The 19,848-nt window shown below is 42.2% G+C and overlaps 1 protein-coding gene across 1 annotated transcript in view; it reads right to left on the reverse strand.

Moving 5' to 3' along the window:
• LOC139766039 (spatacsin) overlaps positions 1-19,848 on the reverse strand; it is a 526,943-nt gene that overhangs the window by 367,287 nt on the left and 139,808 nt on the right. The window contains exon 10 of the mRNA XM_071694164.1: positions 2,612-2,695. Within this exon, the coding sequence (XP_071550265.1) occupies positions 2,612-2,695 (84 nt within the window). The remainder of the gene's footprint in view (positions 1-2,611; positions 2,696-19,848) is intronic.

Below are 19,848 nucleotides of genomic sequence, written 5' to 3' on the forward strand. Positions count from 1 at the left end.
TTACAGAGGTATAAGTTTGTTGAGTATTCCTGGGAAATTATATGGGAGGGTATTGATTGAGAGGGTGTAGACATGTACAGAGCATCAGACTGGGGAAGAGCAGTATGGTTTCAGAAGTGGTAGAGGATGTGTAGATCAGGTGTTTGCTTTGAAGAATGTATGTGAGAAATACTTAAGAAAAGCAAATGGATTTGTATGTAGCATTTATGGATCTGGAGAAGGCATATGATAGAGTTGATAGAGATTCTCTGCGGAAGGTATTAAGAATACATGGTGTGGGAGGCAAGTTGTTAGAAGCAGTGAAAAGTTTTCATCAAGGATGTAAGGCATGTGTACGTGTAGGACGAGAGGAAAGTGATTGGTTCTCAGTGAATGTTGGTTTGCGACAGGGGTGCGTGATGTCTCCATGGTTATTTAATTTGTTTATGGATGGGGTTGTTAGAAAGGTGAATGCATGAGTTTTGGAAAGAGGGGCAAGTATGCAGCCTGTTGTGGATGAGAGAGCTTGGGAAGTGAGTCAGTTGTTGTTCGCTGATGATACAGCGCTGGTGGCTGATTCGGGTGAGAAGATGCAGAAGCTGGTGACTGAGTTTGGTAAAGTGTGTGAAAGAAGAAAACTGAGAGTAAATGTGAATAAGAGCAAGGTTATTAGGTACAGTAGCATTGAGGGACAAGTCAATTGGGAGGTAAGATTGAATGGAGAAAAACTGGAGGAAGTGAAGTGTTTTTAGATATCTGGGAGTGGATTTGGCAGAGAATGGAACCATGGAAGCAGAAGTGAGTCATAGGGTGGGGGAGGGGTTGAAAGTTCTGGGAGTGTTGAAAAATATGTGGAAGTCGAGAACGTTATCTTGGATAGTAAAAATGGGTATGCTTGAAGGAATAGTGGTTACAACAATGTTATATGGTTGCAGGGCACAGGCTATAGATAAAGGTGTGCAGAGGAGGGTGGATGTGCTGGAAATGAGATGTTTGAGGACAATATGTGGTGTGTGGTGGTTTGATTGAGTCAGTAATGAAAGGGTAAGAGAGATGTGTGGTAATAAAAAGAGTGTGGTTGAGAGAGCAGAAGAGGGTATTTTGAAATGGTTTGGTCACATGGAGAGAATGAGTGAGGAAAGATTGACAAAGAGGATATAAGAGTCACAGGTGGAGGGAACGAGGAGAAGTGGGAGATCCAACCGGAGGTGGAGAGACAGAGTGAAAAAGATTTTGAGTGATTGGGGCCTGAACATGCAGGAGGGTGAAAGGCGTGCAAGGAATAGAGTGAATTGGAACGATTTGGTATACTGGGGTCGATGTGCTGTCAATGGACTGAACCAGGGCATGTGAAGCATCTGGGGTAAACCATGGAAAGTTGTGTGGGGCCTGGATGTGGAAAGGGAGCTGTGATTTCAGTGCATTATACATGACAGCTAGAGACTGAATGTGAATGAATGTGGCCTCTGTTAACTTTTCCTAGCACTACCTCGCACACATGCGGGGGGAGGGGGTTGTCATTTCATGTGTAGCAGGTTGGCAACAGGAATGAATAAAGCCAAAGAGTATGAATTATGTACATGTGTATATATGTATATGTCTGTGTGTATATATATGTATACGTTGAGATGTACAGATATGTGTATGTGCATGTGTGGACGTGTATGTATATACATGTGTCTGTGGGTGGGTTGGGCCATTCTTTCGTCTGTTTCCCTGCGCTACCTCACTAGCATGGGAGACAGCGACAGAGTATAGAAAAAAAAATGTTTATGCTGAAATGTATAGGTATGTATGTGTGTGTGTGTGTGGGTGTTTATGTATATACATGTGTATGTGGATTGGTTGGGCCATTCTTTCGTCTGTTTTCTTGCACTACCTCGCTAATGTGGGAGACAAGATAAAGTATGATATATAAATATAAATAAAGGTTTCATGGAAATGCTGCACATCATTTTTCCCACTCAGCAGAGTTTTAAAATAACCTCCAATCTCTATTCTTGGCATTACTCCATTTTCAACTTTGCTTTCCCCTTACCAACCTTACCAGACATTCACTCCTAAATATATAAACTAATCCATAATTCCCAGTTCTTCACTAAACAAACAAATATGTGATCTCCAGCCCCTCTCAAAAACTAGTGTCTTATCTAAATTTACATTCTTTTTCAGTATAGTCCTGCTTTTCATTTCTCCAAATATCTGTCATTTATTGTTGAATATATCATACATGGCACTTTTAAAATTCTATCTATACAGACATACTCAGTGTCTTCTCTAGGTATTTTGGTGAGCTAACATTATCAACAGATCTTTGTGAAATCTCAGCAGACTACAGGTATTTAGGAATATTTTTTCCAAACTGCTGGGAATTCACCTTTTTAAAAGACATTCAATCTTACAATTATAAAAATATCTTTTCAATGCTTTGGGGGATTTTATAATGAAAATAGCAAATATTTCAACTATTAGTATTGCAAGGTACTAGTTTGTATTCTAATGCTAAGGGGTTAATTGTAGGAAACAAAAATAAAATAAACCAATCTACAATTATGCTTCCTTAAAATTTGTATCAAACAAATGTAATCCACACAAACTAGAATACAGCAATCAATTCAAATGTAAGTCTTACTGCATGCTGGCGAGTCAGATCCAAACTCTCAGTTCCTGCTTGTGGCAACTGCAACTGTTCTACACTCCGTAAATAGAATGATACCTGAAACAATCAGTAGAATGACAATAAAAGTTTTACAAATGTACACATGAAAAAAAATATTTTTTTTTACTCTATATGCCTTGTCTTGACAGAAAAGAAGTAAGAAATGAGAATGTAAGAAAGAAGTGTGGTAATGAGCAAACTATGATTGAGAGAACTGATCAGGGTGTGTTGAAATGGTTTAAACACAAGGAGAGGAAGAGATAGACTAAGAAAATATATGTAACAGAAGTGGAAGGTAGAAGGGGAAGGAGAAGCCAAGAAGGAGATGCATGGATGGAGTGAAAGTGTGTTTAGGGATAAGATGTGTGCATGGGACAAAATTAATTGGACTGATGTGGTATATGGGGGGAGGCAACTTGCTCTCAATGGGCTGAAAGATAACACATGACGAGAAGTCAAGGTAAACCATGGAATAGTCCATACGGGTTGCCTTTGGATGGCAGGCTCTGTTTTTTGGTGTATCATGCACGATATCATGAGAATGGATAAGTGCATGAGACCACCTAAATAAGGTAACTCAATAAGGTACAAGAGGTAATTGTGTATAAAAAAAATAGTAAAAATTAAGCATATGAAAGTGATATAATAGGTTAAGAAAAAATAAAAAAAAAGGTGATGATGGTCAGGACAAGACTTTTTTCCCCATAAGGTAGCAGGGAAGCAAATCTACTTCATGGAACCAGGGATCCATACCTTCAGCAAGCCAGCAGAGTTGGGTATTCCAATATATAATGAAAAATTACTCTGCACATATGAAGCATACCTCTTTTCATTTCATTATCTCCATGGAGTTAAATATATTGGCATTATGTTCACATAACAGCCAGCGAGTTATAAACTGAGAGATATAACATCATATAGTGAAACATAATTCATTCTGTTCTGGATGATATGGAAATAATATCAATGTATTGAGTTTAATGCTGTGAGAAAATCAGTGGTGGGCACCAATAACTAAAAATTAGTTAACTTCGATAGCCATAATCCAATAACCCAATTTCAAAGTCCGATATCAATAATCAGATAATTCTAATACCTAGTTATCATAAGTAAATAATAATAGAATAATGATAACTTTTTAAATGGAAATTAAGAAAAAGGAAAAAACTTCAAAAACCCATAGAAAATGCTTATCCATGCTAAATCCAAGAATAAGTAAGCTTTTTCTACAAAAGTATTACTTTTTTGCTTAATTTTTAAATCTTTTGTTAAAAAATGTAGTTTTGAAACCCTTATAACCAAACCAATTCCATGAACTTAATTCTGATTTACCAGATAGTTATTATGGTAGGAATTGAAAGGTAAGTTTGAAATTTAAGTACATTTATTAAACTATCAAATAAACTGTAGAGTACAATATTCATATACAAACTCAGAATCAGCAATTAGTCAACTCAAAATGTAAAAAAAGAAATGATTACTAATAACTGACAACTTAAGATACAATAATCACATTATGACAATAAGTCTTTAAAATTAGAGTCTATGAGTCACACACTCACATTGTGTGCAGGTTGCCCTTCAGGAAGACTAACTTCTCAAAGTTAGGCCCAGCTGACAGTCTTGACCTCATGGGCCTCAGGAAGTCCTTGCCAAGAGAGAAAAGCAATTTCACTATGGCAGAGGACGGAATGGGCGTGTTGCACTTCAGGAAGAGGTTGGTGAAGATCCCCTTCTCTATGAAGTCAGAATCGGCCATGCTCTCCTTCCCATGTGTCCAGCCAGGTGTCAACAAGTTTCTTAGCCTTCTGCTTGAAATTAGTACTTAAGCCAGCGGCCATTCACCAAGCGAAGAGGTCATCAGGCATGCACAGCAGTGACCACATGCTGCTGCTTCTGAAGTGGGTGGTGCTGTTGCCGTTACGGTCCCTCAGTGCTTTCTAAACTTCATCCTCCATGGTGGCCTTGATAGAGATTGTTTGGTTGCTATCGAACCTCTGCAGCCAGTGGAGCTGGAACTTGGGTTGCAAGGCACCTGCCAGCTGGCTGTCCCAGTCATTCAGGTAGTGGTTGAACCAGATGTTGATGGCTGCTACAAGGGCATCAACCAGTGGTTTGAAGATGGCCAAGCTCTTCCTCATGTTCTTGGGCTTCATAAGAGTGATGGTCACTATGAAAAGGAGGGTTCCAAGGTAGGCATTCTTCTCCCCCCTGGATGTTGTGGGTGACATCCAAATGGGACATGACTGGCCCACTCCTTCGGGAAGGCTTTCTACTGGTCACTGAAGGCTGAGAGGGTCTCGATGCATTTAAGAAATCTGTCAACCTCAGCCTTCTTGGTGGCCAGGATGTTGTTGAGGATGACAAATGAGTTGCACAAAGCATTACACCTTGTCTTTCTAGGGACCACCAGCCTCCTACCCAGTCCCTTCTCGATGGCATCGCCAATCTGAGGGCTCCTCCCCTATGAGTATCGAAGAGTGCCTAAGTCTTGCAATGGGCCTTCTTGTTGAGGGCATTGAAGGCAGTGACGGCAGAGCCCATCTGCTTGAGGAGGCCCTTGCCCAAGTCCATGAAGGCCACCAGGTTGAAGGTGTGAGCCGCACATCTCATGTGGACTGGTAGACTGGGGTGCTCGTGTTTCTCACCAAAGAGTTCGCCAAGGGTTACATTGTTGATGGTGCCGTTACCCTCAGCCATGTCGTCCTTGTTGGCCTAAGGCAGTCTGCCAACATCACTGAGGTCAGGCAACAAGTCCATCTGGCTGCCATACTGGGTAAAAGCCTTAATGAAGTTTGACCTGCTGTTGGTGGTTGCCCTGACTACATTGTCCTGAATGTTGAAGTGCTCATGGACTTGAACCATGGTCTCTGTTGAGGTTTCATAAGTGTGCTGACCAGTCAGACGGGTATAGGGGTATAGGTGAGGAAAGAATGCTTCCAGGCCCTGGTGATTGGGTCAATTCAGTGAGCTGTCATGACAAGGAAAGATCTAAAAACAAAGATCAAGTGATTATTGATTAATACACTTTCTAAAAGAGGAAACAGAAGAAGGAGTCATAAGGGCAGTGCTCATCCTCCTCGAAGGCTCAGATTGGGGTGTCTAAATGTGTGTGGATGTAACCAAGATGAGAAAAAAGGAGATATAGGTAGTATGTTTGAGGAAAGGAACCTGGATGTTTTGGCTCTGAGTGAAATGAAACTCAAAGGGAAAGGGGAAGAGTGGTTTGGGAATGTCTTGGGAGTAAAGTCAGGGGTTACTGAGAGGACAAGAGCAAGGGAAGGAGTAGCACTACTCCTGAAACAGGAGTTGTGGGAGTATGTGATAGAGTGTAAGAAAGTAAACTCTAGATTGATATAGGTAAAACTGAAAGTGGATGGAGAGAGATGGGTGATTATTGGTGCATATGCATCTGGGCATGAGAAGAAAGATCATGAGAGGCAAGTGTTTTGGAAGCAGCTGAGTGATGTGTTAGTAGTTTTGATGCACGAGACCAGATTATAGTGATGGGTGATTTGAATGCAAAGGTGAGTAATGTGGCAGTTGAGGGAATAATTGGTGTACATGGGGTGTTCAGTGTTGTAAATGGAAATGGTGAAGAGCTTGTAGATTCATGTGCTGAAAAAGGACTGGTGATTGGGAATACCTGGTTTAAAAAGAAAGATATACATACGTATACATATATAAGTAGGAGAGATGGCCAGAAAGCGTTATTGAATTATGTGTTAATTGATAGGCGCGCGAAAGAGGGACTTTTGGATGTTAATGTGCTGAGAGGTGCAACTGGAGGGATGTCTGATCATTATCTTGTGGAGGGGAAGGTGAAGATTTGTAGAGGTTTTCAGAAAAGTAGAGAGAATGCTGGGGTGAAGAGAGTGGTGAGAGTAAGTGAGCTTGGGAAGGAGACTTGTGTGAGGAAGTACCAGGAGAGACTGAGTACAGAATGGAAAAAGGTGAGAGCAAAGGACGTAAGGGGAGTGGGGGAGGAATGATATGTATTTAGGGAAGCAGTGATGGCTTGCACAATAGATGCTTGTGGCATGAGAAGTGTGGGAGGTGGGCAGAATAAAAAGGGTAGTGAGTGGTGAGATGAAGAAGTAAGATTATTAGTGAAAGAGAAGAGAGAGGCATTTGGACGATTTTTACAGGGAAATAAAGCAAATGACTGGGAGATGTATAAAAGAAAGAGGCAGGAGGTCAAGAGAAAGGTGCAAGAGGTGAAAAAGAGGGCAAATGAGAGTTGGGGTGAGAGAGTATCATTAAATTTTAGGGAGAATAAAAAGATGTTTTGGAAGGAGGTAAATAAAGTGCGGAAGACAAGAGAACAAATGGGATCATCAGTGAAGGGGGCTAATGGTGAGGTGATAACAAGTAATGGTGATGTGAGAAGATGGAGTGAGCATTTTGAAGGTTTGCTGAATGTGTTTGATGACAGAGGGGCAGATATAGAGTGTTTTGGTCAAGGTGGTGTGCAAAGTGAGAGGGTTAGGTTGAATGATTTGGTAAACAGAGAGGAGGTAGTAAAAGCTTTGCGGAAGATGAAAGCTGGGAAGGCAGCAGGTTTGGATGGTATTGCAGTGGAATTTAATAAAAAAGGGGGTGACTGTAATATTGACTGGTTGGTAAAGTTATCTAATGTATGTATGACTCATAGTGAGGTGCCTGAGGATTGGCAGAATGCTTGCATAGTGCCATTGTACAAAGGCAAAGGGGATAAAAGTGAGTGCCGAAATTACAGAGGTATAAGTTTGTTGAGTATTCCTGGGAAATTTTATGGGAGGGTATTGATTGAGAGGGTGAAGACATGTACAGAGCATCAGATTGGGGAAGAGCAGTGTGGTTTTAGAAGTGGTAGAGGATGTGTGGATCAGGTGTTTGGTTTGAAGAATGTATGCGAGAAATACTTAGAAAAGCAAATGGATTTGTATGTAGTATTTATGGATCTGAAGAAGGGATATGATAGAGTTGATAGAGATGCTCTGTGGAAGGTATTAAGAATATATGATGTGGGAGGTAAGTTGTTAGAAGCAGTGAAAAGTTTTTATCGAGGATGTAAGGCATGTGTACGTGTAGGAAGAGAGGAAAGCTATTGGTTCTCAGTGAATGTTGGTTTGCGGCAGGGGTGTGTGATGTCTCCATGGTTGTTTACTTTGTTTATGGATGGGGTTATTAGGGAGGTGAATGCAAGGGTTTTGGAGAGAGGGGCAAGTATGTAGTCTGTTGTGGATGATAGAGCTTGGGAAGTGAGTCAGTTGTTGTTTGCTGATGATACAGTGCTGGTGGCTGATTCATGTGAGAAACTGCAGAAGCTGGTACTGAGTTTGGTAAAGTGTGTGAAAGAAGAAAGTTGAGAGTAAATGTGAATAAGAGCAAGGTTATTAGGTACAGTAGGGTTGGGGGACAAGTCAACTGGGAGGTGAGTTTGAATGGAGAAAAACTGGAGGAAGTGAAGTGTTTTAGATATCTGGGAGTGGATTTGGCAGAGAATGGAACCATAGAAGCGGAAGTGAGTCATAGGGTGGGGGAGGGGGTGACAGTTCTGGGAGTGTCGAAAATTTGTGTGGAAGTCGAGAAAGTTATCTTGGAAAGCAAAGATGGGTATGTTTGAAGGAATATTGGTTCCAACAATGTTATTTGGTTGCGAGGCATGGGCTATAGATAGAGTTGTGTGGAGGAGGGTGGATGTGCTAAAAATGAGATGTTTGAGGACAATATGTGGTGTGAGGTGGTTTGATCGAGTAAGTAATGAAAGGGTAAGAGTTATGTGTGGTAATAAAAAGAGTGTGCTTGAGAGAGCAGAAAAGAGTGTTTTGAAATGGTTTGGTCACTTGGAGAGAATGAGTGAGGAAAGATTGACCAAGAGGATATATGTGTCAGAGGTGGAGGGAACGAGAAGTGGGAGACCAAATTGGAGGAGGAAAGATGGAGTGAAAAGGATTTTGAGTGATCGGGTCCTGAACATGCAGGAGGGTGAAAGGTGAGCAAGGAATAGAGTGAATTGGAATGATGTGGTATACCAGGGTCGATGTGCTGTCAATGGATTGAACCAGGGCATGTGAAGCGTCTGGGGTAAACCATGGAAAGTTTTGTGGGGCCTGGATGTGCAAAGGGAGCTGTGATTTTGGTGCATCATACATAACAGCGAGAGACTGAATGTGAACCAATGTGGCCTTTGTTCTTTTCCTAACGCTACCTCACGCACATGCGGGGGGAGGGGGCTGTCATATCATGTTTGACGGGATGGTGTCGGGAATGAATAAGGGCAGACAGTATGAACTGTTTTTTTTTTTTTGCTTTGTCGCTGTCTCCCGCGTTAGCAAGGTAGCGTAGCGCAAGGAAACAGACGAAAGAATGGCCCAACCCACCCACCTACATATGTATATACATACACGTCCACACACGCAAATATGCATACCTATACATCTCAATGTATTTATATATTTTATTTATTTTGCTTTGTCGCTGTCTCCCGCATTAGTGAGGTAGCGCAAGGAAACAGATGAAAGAATGGCCCAACCCGCCCACATACACATGTATATACATACACGTCCACACACGCAAATATACATACCTATACATCTCAATGTACACATATATATATACACACACAGACATATACATATATACACATGTACATAATTCATACTGTCTGCCTTTATTTGCTCCCATCGCCACCTCGCCACACATGGAATAACATCCCCCTCCCCCCTCATGTGTGCGAGGTAGCGCTAGGAAAAGACACCAAAGGCCCCATTCGTTCACACTCAGTCTCTAGCTGTCATGTAATAATGCACCGAAACCAAAGCTCCCTTTCCACATCCAGGCCCCACACAACTTTCCATGGTTTACCCCAGACGCTTCACATGCCCTGGTTCAATCCATTGGCAGCACGTCGACCCCAGTATACCACATTGTTCCAATTCACTCTATTCCTTGCACGCCTTTCACCCTCCTGCATGTTCAGGCCCCGATCGCTCAAAATCTTTTTCACTCCATCTTTCCACCTCCAATTTGGTCTCCCACTTCTCCTCGTTCCCTCCACCTCTGACACATATATCCTCTTGGTCAATCTTTCCTCACTCATTCTCTCCATGTGACCAAACCATTTCAAAACACCCTCTTCTGATCTCTCAACCATGCTCTTTTTATTTCCACACATCTCTCATACCCTTACATTACTTACTTGATCAAACCACCTCACATCACATATTGTCCTCAAACATCTCATTTCCAGCACATCGACCCTCCTGCGCACAACTCTATCCATAGCCCACGCCTCGCAACCATACAACATTGTTGGAACCACTATTCCTTCAAACATACCCATCTTTGCTTTCCAAGATAATGCTCTCGACTTCCACACATTCTTCAAGGCTCCCAGGTTTTTCGCCCCCTCCCCCACCCTATGATTTACTTCCGCTTCCATGGTTCCATCTGCTGCTAGATCCACTCCCAGATATCTAAAACACTTAACTTCCTCCAGTTTTTCTCCATTCAAACTTACCTCCCAATTGACTTGACCCTCAACCCTCCTGTACCTAATAACCTTGCTCTTATTCACATTTACTCTTAACTTTCTTCTTTCACACACTTTACCAAACTCAGTCACCAGCTTCTGCAGTTTCTCACTTGAATCAGCCACCAGCGCTGTATCATCAGCGAACAACAACTGACTCACTTCCCAAGCTCTCTCATCCACAACAGACTGCATACTTGCCCCTCTTTCCAAAACTCTTGCATTCACCTCCCTAACAACCCCATCCATAAACAAATTAAACAACCATGGAGACATCACACACCCCTGCCACAAACCTACATTCACTGAGAACCAATCACTTTCCTCTCTTCCTACACGTACACATGCCTTACATCCTCGATAAAACTTTTCACTGCTTCTAACAACTTGCCTCCCACACCATATATTGTTAATACCTTCCACAGAGCATCTCTATCAACTCTATCATATGCCTTCTCCAGATCCATAAATGCTACATACAAATCCATTAGCTTTTCTAAGTATTTCTCACATACATTCTTCAAAGCAAACACCTGATCCACACATCCTCTACCACTTCTGAAACCACACTGCTCTTCCCCAATCTGATGCTCTGTACATGCCTTCACACTCTCACTCAATACCCTCCCATATAATGTACCAGGAATACTCAACAAACTTATACCTCTGTAATTTGAGCACTCACTCTTATCCCCTCTGCCTTTGTGTATATATATATATATATATATTCTTATTTTATTTATTTTGCTTTGTCACCGTGTCCCGTGTTGGCGAGGTAGCGCAAGGAAACAGACAAAAGAAATGGCCCAACCCATCCACATACACATGTATATACATACACGTCCACACACGCAAATATACATACCTATACATCTCAATGTACACATATATATACACACACAGACACATACATATATACCCATGCACACAATTCACACTGTCTGCCTTTATTCATTCCCATCGCCACCTCGCCACACATGGAACACCATCCCCCTCCCCCTCATGTGTGCGAGGTAGCGCTAGGAAAAGACAACAAGGGCCCCATTCGTTCACACTCAGTCTCCAGCTGTCATGCAATAATACCCGAAACCACAGCTCCCTTTCCACATCCAGGCCCCACACAACTTTCCATGGTTTACCCCAGACTCTTCACATGCCCTGATTCAATCCACTGACAGCACGTCAGCCCCGGTATACCATATCAATCCAATTCACTCTATTCCTTGGCCACCTTTCACCCTCCTGCATGTTCAGGCCCCGATCACACAAAATCTTTTTCCACTCCATCTTTCCACCTCCAATTTCGTCTCCCACTTCTCCTCATTCCCTCCACCTCCGACACATATATATTATTAGTGAAACAGAAGAGAGAGGCATTTGGACGATTTTTGCAGGGAAAAAATGCAATTGAGTGGGAGATGTATAAAAGAAAGAGACAGGACGTCAAGAGAAAGGTGCAAGAGGTGAAAAAGAGGACAAATGAGAGTTGGGGTGAGAGAGTATCATTAAATTTTAGGGAGAATAAAACGATGTTCTGGAAGGAGGTAAATAAAGTGCGTAAGACAAGGGAGCAAATGGGAACTTCAGTGAAGGGCACAAATGGGGAGGTGATAACAAGTAGTGGTGATGTGATAAGGAGATGGAGTGAGTATTTTGAAGGTTTGTTGAATGTGTTTGATGATAGAGTGGCAGATATAGGGTGTTTTGGTCGAGGTGGTGTGCAAAGTGAGAGGGTTAGGGAAAATGATTTGGTAAACAGAGAAAAGGTAGTAAAAGCTTTGCGGAAGATGAAAGCCGGCAAGGCAGCAGGTTTGGATGGTATTGCAGTGGAATTTATTAAAAAAGGGGGTGACTGTATTATTGACTGGTTGGTAAGGTTATTTAATGTATGTATGACTCATGGTGAGGTGCCTGAGGATTGGCGGAGTGCGTGCATAGTGCCATTGTACAAAGGCAAAGGGGATAAGAGTGAGTGCTCAAATTACATAGGCATAAGTTTGTTGAGTATTCCTGGTAAATTATATGGGAGGGTATTGACTGAGAGGGTGAAGGCATGTACAGAGCATCATATTGGGGAAGAGCAGTGTGGTTTCAGAAGTGGTAGAGGATGTGTGGATCAGGTGTTTGCTTTGAAGAATGTATGTGAGAAATACTTAGAAAAGCAAATGGATTTGTATATAGCATTTATGGATCTGGAGAAGGCATATGATAGAGTTGATAGAGATGCTCTGTGCAAGGTATTAAGAATATATGGTGTGGGAGGCAAGTTGTTAGAAGCAGTGAAAAGTTTTTATCGAGGATGTAAGGCATGTGTACGTGTAGGAAGAGAGGAAAGTGATTGGTTCTCAGTGAATGTAGGTTTGCGGCAGGGGTGTGTGATGTCTCCATGGTTGTTTAATTTGTTTATGGATGGGGTTGTTTGGGAGGTGAATGCAAGAGTTTTGGAAAGAGGGGCAAGTATGAAGTCTGTTGTGGATGAGAGAGCTTGGGAAGTGAGTCAGTTGTTGTTCGCTGATGATACAGCGCTGGTGGTTGATTCATGTGAGAAACTGCAGAAGCTGGTGACTGAGTTTGGTAAAGTGTGTGAAAGAAGAAAGTTTAGAGTAATTGTGAATAAGAGCAAGGTTATTAGGTACAGGAGGGTTGAGGGTCAAGTCAATTGGGAGGTAAGTTTGAATGGAGAAAAACTGGAGGAAGTAAAGTGTTTTAGATATCTGGGAGTGGATGTGGCAGCGGATGGAACCATGGAAGCGGAAGTGGATCATACGGTGGGGGAGGGGGCGAAAATCCTGGGAGCCTTGAAGAATGTGTGGAAGTCGAGAACATTATCTCGGAAAGCAAAAATGGGTATGCTTGAAGGAATAGTGGTTCCAACAATGTTGTATGGTTGCGAGGCGTGGGCTATGGATAGAGTTGTGCGCAGGAGGGTGGATGTGCTGGAAATGAGATGTTTGAGGACAATGTGTGGTGTGAGGTGGTTTGATCGAGTAAGTAACGTAAGGGTAAGAGAGATGTGTGGAAATAAAAAGAGCGTGGTTGAGAGAGCAGAAGATTGTGTTTTGAAATGGTTTGGGCACATGGAGAGAATGAGTGAGGAAAGATTGACCAAGAGGATATATCTGTCGGAGGTGGAGGGAACGAGGAGAAGTGGGAGACCAAATTGGAGGCGGAAAGATGGAGTGAAAAAGATTTTGTGTGATCGGGGCCTGAACATGCAGGAGGGTGAAAGGAAGGCAAGGAATAGAGTGAATTGGATCGATGTGGTATACCGAGGTTGACGTGCTGTCAGTGGATTGAATCAGGGCATGTGAAGCGTCTGGGGTAAACCATGGAAAGCTGAGTAGGTATGTATATTTGCGTGTGTGGACGTATGTATATACATGTGTATGGGGGTGGGTTGGGCCATTTCTTTCGTCTGTTTCCTTGCGCTATATATATATATATATATATATATATATATATATATATATATATATATATATATATATATATATATATATATATTATTTTTTATTTATTATATATATTATATATATATATATATATATATATATTTTTTTTTTTTTTTTTTTTTTTTTTATACTTTGTCGCTGTCTCCCACGTTTGCGAGGTAGCGCAAGGAAACAGACGAAAGAAATGGCCCCACCCCCCCCCCCATACACATGTATACACATGTATATATATATATATATATATATATATCGTCCAAATGCCTCTCTCTTCTCTTTCACTAATACTCTTACTTCTTCATCCCACCACTCACTACCCTTTCTAATCAACCCACCTCCCACTCTTCTCATGCCACAAGCATCTTTTGTGCAATCCATCACTGATTCCCTAAATACATCCCATTCCTCCCCCACTCCCCTTACTTCCATTGTTCTCACCTTTTTCCATTCTGTACTCAGTCTCTCCTGGTACTTCCTCACACAGGTCTCCTTCTCAAGCTCACTTACTCTCACCACCCTCTTCACCCCAACATTCACTCTTCTTTTCTGAAAACCCATACAAATCTTCACCTTAGCCTCCACAAGATAATGATCAGACATCCCTCCAGTTGCACCTCTCAGCACATTAACATCCAAAAGTCTCTCTTTCGCACGCCTGTCAATTAACACGTAATCCAATAAATCCAGGGAAAAAATGCAATTGAGTGGGAGATGTATAAAAGAAAGAGACAGGAGGTCAAGAGAAAGGTGCAAGAGGTGAAAAAAAGGGCAAATGAGAGTTGGGGTGAGAGAGTATCATTAAATTTTAGGGAGAATAAAAAGATGTTCTGGAAGGAGGTAAATAAAGTGCGTAAGACAAGGGAGCAAATGGGAACTTCGGTGAAGGGCGCAAGTGGGGAGGTGATAACAAGTAGTGGTGATGTGAGAAGGAGATGGAGTGAGTATTTTGAAGGTTTGTTGAATGTGTTTGATGATAGAGTGGCAGATATAGGGTGTTTTGGTCGAGGTGGTGTGCAAAGTGAGAGGGTTAGGGAAAATGATTTGGTAAACAGAGAAGAGGTAGTGAAAGCTTTGCGGAAGATGAAAGCCGGCAAGGCAGCGGGTTTGGATGGTATTGCAGTGGAATTTATTAAAAAAGGGGGTGACTGTATTGTTGACTGGTTGGTAAGGTTATTTAATGTATGTATGACTCATGGTGAGGTGCCTGAGGATTGGCGGAATGCGTGCATAGTGCCATTGTACAAAGGCAAAGGGGATAAGAGTGAGTGCTCAAATTACAGAGGTATAAGTTTGTTGAGTATTCCTGGTAAATTATATGGGAGGGTATTGATTGAGAGGGTGAAGGCATGTACAGAGCATCAGATTGGGGAAGAGCAGTGTGGTTTCAGAAGTGGTAGAGGATGTGTGGATCAGGTGTTTGCTTTGAAGAATGTATGTGAGAAATACTTAGAAAAGCTAATGGATTTGTATGTAGCATTTATGGATCTGGAGAAGGCATATGATACAGTTGATAGAGATGCTCTGTGGAAGGTATTAAGAATATATGGTGTGGGAGGAAAGTTGTTAGAAGCAGTGAAAAGTTTTTATCGAGGATGTAAGGCATGTGTACGTGTAGGAAGAGAGGAAAGTGATTGGTTCTCAGTGAATGTAGGTTTGCGGCAGGGGAGTGTGATGTCTCCATGGTTGTTTAATTTGTTTATGGATGGGGTTGTTAGGGAGGTAAATGCAAGAGTTTTGGAAAGAGGGGCAAGTATGAAGTCTGTTGGGGATGAGAGAGCTTGGGAAGTGAGTCAGTTGTTGTTCGCTGATGATACAGCGCTGGTGGCTGATTCATGTGAGAAACTGCAGAAGCTGGTGACTGAGTTTGGAAAAGTGTGTGGAAGAAGAAAGTTAAGAGTAAATGTGAATAAGAGCAAGGTTATTAGGTACAGTAGGGTTGAGGGTCAAGTCAATTGGGAGGTGAGTTTGAATGGAGAAAAACTGGAGGAAGTGAAGTGTTTTAGATATCTGGGAGTGGATCTGGCAGCGGATGGAACCATGGAAGCGGAAGTGGATCATAGGTTGGGGGAGGGGGCGAAAATCCTGGGGGCCTTGAAGAATGTGTGGAAGTCGAGAACATTATCTCGGAAAGCAAAAATGGGTATGTTTGAAGGAATAGTGGTTCCAACAATGTTGTATGGTTGCGAGGCGTGGGCTATGGATAGAGTTGTGCGCAGGAGGATGGATGTGCTGGAAATGAGATGTTTGAGGACAATGTGTGGTGTGAGGTGGTTTGATCGAGTGAGTAACGTACGGGTAAGAGAGATGTCTGGAAATAAAAAGAGCGTGGTTGAGAGAGCAGAAGAGGGTGTTTTGAAGTGGTTTGGGCACATGGAGAGGATGAGTGAGGAAAGATTGACCAAGAGGATATATGTGTCGGAGGTGGAGGGAACAAGGAGAAGAGGGAGACCAAATTGGAGGTGGAAAGATGGAGTGAAAAAGATTTTGTGTGATCGGGGCCTGAACATGCAGGAGGGTGAAAGGAGGGCAAGGAATAGAGTGAATTGGAGCGATGTGGTATACCGGGGTTGACGTGCTGTCAGTGGATTGAAGCAGGGCATGTGAAGCGTCTGGGGTAAACTATGGAAAGCTGTGTAGGTATGTATATTTGCGTGTGTGGACGTATGTATATACATGTGTATGGGGGGGGGGTTGGGCCATTTCTTTCGTCTGTTTCCTTGTGCTACCTCGCAAACGCGGGAGACAGCGACAAAGTATAATAAAAATAAATATATATATATATATATATATATATATATATATATATATATATATATATATATATATATATATATATATATATATTATCTTTTATTTATTATATATATATTATATATATATTATATACATATATATATATATATATATATATATATATATATATATATATATATATATATATATATATATATAAGTTTTTATCGAGGATGTAAGGCATGTGTACGTGTAGGAAGAGAGGAAAGTGATTGGTTCTCAGTGAATGTTGGTTTGCGGCAGGGGTGTGTGATGTCTCCATGGTTTTTTAATTTGTTTATGGATGGGGTTGTTTGGGAGGTGAATGCAAGAGTTTTGGAAAGAGGGGCAAGTATGAAGTCTGTTGTGGATGAGAGAGCTTGGGAAGCGAGTCAGTTGTTGTTCGCTGATGATACAGCGCTGGTGGCTGATTCATGTGAGAAACTGCAGAAGCTGGTGACTGAGTTTGGTAAACTGTGTGAAAGAAGAAAGTTAAGAGTAAATGTGAATAAGAGCAAGGTTATTAGGTACAGGAGGGTTGAGGGCCAAGTCAATTGGGAGGTAAGTTTGAATGGATAAAAACTGGAGGAAGTAAAGTGTTTGAGATATCTGGGAGTGGATCTGGCAGCGGATGGAACCTTGGAAGCGGAAGTGAATCATAGGGTGGGGGAGGGGGCGAAAATCCTGGGAGCATTGGAGAATGTGTGGAAGTCGAGAACATTATCTCGGAAAGCAAAAATGGCTATGTTTCAAGGAATAGTGGTTCCAACAATGTTGTATGGTTGTGAGGCGTGGGCTATGGATAGAGTTGTGCGCAGGAGGGTGGATGTGCTGGAAATGAGATGTTTGAGGACAATGTGTGGTGTGAGGTGGTTTGATCAAGTAAGTAATGTAAGGGTAAGAGAGATGTGTGGAAATAAAAAAAGCGTGGTTGAGAGAGCAGAAGAGGGTGTTTTGAAATGGTTTGAGCACATGGAGAGAATGAGTGAGGAAAGATTGACCAAGAGGATATATGTGTCGGAGGTGGAGGGAACGAGGAGAAGTGGGAGACCAAATTGGAGGTGGAAAGATGGAGTGAAAAAGATTCTGAGTGATCGGGGCCTGATCATGCAGGAGGGTCAAAGGCGGGCAAGGAATAGAGTGAACTGGATCGATGTGGTATACCGGGATTGACGTGCTGTCAGTGGATTGAATCAGGGCATGTGAAGCATCTGGGGTAAACCATGGAAAGTTGTGTGGGGCATGGATGTGGAAAGGGAGCTGTGGTTTCCGGCATTATTGCATGACAGCTGGAGACTGAGTGTGAACGAATGGGGCCTTTGTTGTCTTTTGCTAGCGCTACCTCGCACACATGAGGGGGTAGGGGGATGGTATCCCATGTGTGGCGAGGTGGCGATGGGAATGAATAAAGGCAGACAGTGTGAATTGTGTGAATGGGTATATATGTATGTGTCTGTGTGTGTATATATATGTGTACATTGAGATGTATAGGTATGTATATTTGCGTGTGTGGACGTGTGTGTATATACATGTGTATGGGGGTGGGTTGGGCCATTTCTCTCTTCTGTTTCCTTGCGCTACCTCACAAATGTGGGAGACAGCGACAAAGCAAAATAAATAAATAAATATAAATAAAAATATTTTTTTTTTTTGCTTTGTCACTGTCTCCCGCATCTGCGAGGTAGCACAAGGAAACAGACGAAAGAAGTGGCCCAACCCACCCCCATACACGTCCACACACGCAAATATACATACCTACACAGCTTTCCATGGTTTACCCCAGACGCTTCACATGCCCTGATTCAATCCACTGACAGCACGTCAACTCTGGTACACCACATCGATCCAATTCACTCTATTCCTTGCCCTTCTTTCACCCTCCTGCATGTTCAGGCCCCGATCACTCAGAATCTTTTTCACTCCATCTTTCCACCTCCAATTTGGTCTCCCACTTCTCGTTCCCTCCACCTCCGACACATATATCCTCTTGGTCAATCTTTCCTCACTCATTCTCTCCATGTGCCCAAACCATTTCAAAACACCCTCTTCTGCTCTCTCAACCACGCTTTTTTTATTTCCACACATCTCTCTTACCCTTACATTACTTACTTGATCAAACCACCTCACACCACACATTGTCCTCAAACATCTCATTTCCAGCACATCCACCCTCCTGCGCACAACTCTATCCATAGCCCACACCTCGCAACCATACAACATTGTTGGAACCACTATTCCTTCAAACATACCCATTTTTGCTTTCCAAGATAATGTTCTCGACTTCCACACATTCTTCAAGGCTCCCAGAATTTTCGCCCCCTCCCTCACCCTATGGTCCACTTCCGCTTCCATGGTTCCATCCGTTGCCAGATCCACTCCGAGATATCTAAAACACTTTACTTCCTCTAGTTTTTCTCCATTCAAACTTACCTCCTAATTGACTTGACCCTCAACCCTACTGTACCTAATAACCTTGCTCTTATTCACATTTACTCTTAACTTTCTTCTTTCACACACTTTACCAAACTCAGTCACCAGCTTCTGCAGTTTCTCACATGAATCAGCCACCAGCGCTGTATCATCAGCGAACAACAACTGACTCACTTCCCAAGCTCTCTCATCCACAACAGACTTCATACTTGCCCCTTTCCAAAACTCTTGCATTCACCTCCCAAACAACCCCATCCATAAACAAATCAAACAATCATGGAGACATCACACACCCCTGCCACAAACCTACATTCACTGAGAACCAATCACTTTCCTCTCTTCCTACACGTACACATGCCTTACATCCTCGATAAAAACTTTTCACTGCTTCTAACAACTTGCCTCCCACACCATATATTCTTAATACCTTCCACAGAGCATCTCTATCAACTCTATCATGTGCCTTCTCCAGATTGATAAATGGTTTTTGAAATGGTTTGGTCACATGGAGAGAATGAGTGAGGAAAGATTGACCAAGAGGATATACGTGTCGGAGGTGAAGGGAACGAGGAGAAGAGGGAGACCAAATTGGAGGTGGAAAGATGGAGTGAAAAAGATTTTGTGTGATTGGGGCCTGAACATGCAGGAGGGTGAAAGGAGGGCAAGGAATAGAGTGAATTGGAGCGATGTGGTATACCGGGGTTGACGTGCTGTCAGTGGATTGAATCAAGGCATGTGAAGCGTCTGGGGTAAATCATGGAAAGCTGTGTAGGTATGTATATTTGCGTGTGTGGACGTATGTATATACATGTGTATGGGGGTGGGTTGGGCCATTTCTTTCGTCTGTTTCCTTGCGCTACCTCGCAAACGCGGGAGACAGCGGCAAAAAAAAAAAAAAAAAAAAAAATATATATATATATATATATATATATATATATATATATATATATATATATACACAGACATATACATATATACACATGTACATAATTCATAGTCTGCCTTTATTCATTACCATGTGTATATATGTATATGTGTGTGTA

Source organism: Panulirus ornatus, chromosome 56 (genome assembly GCF_036320965.1).
Source record: "Panulirus ornatus isolate Po-2019 chromosome 56, ASM3632096v1, whole genome shotgun sequence".
In the NCBI taxonomy this organism is placed as follows: Eukaryota; Metazoa; Arthropoda; class Malacostraca; order Decapoda; family Palinuridae; genus Panulirus; species Panulirus ornatus.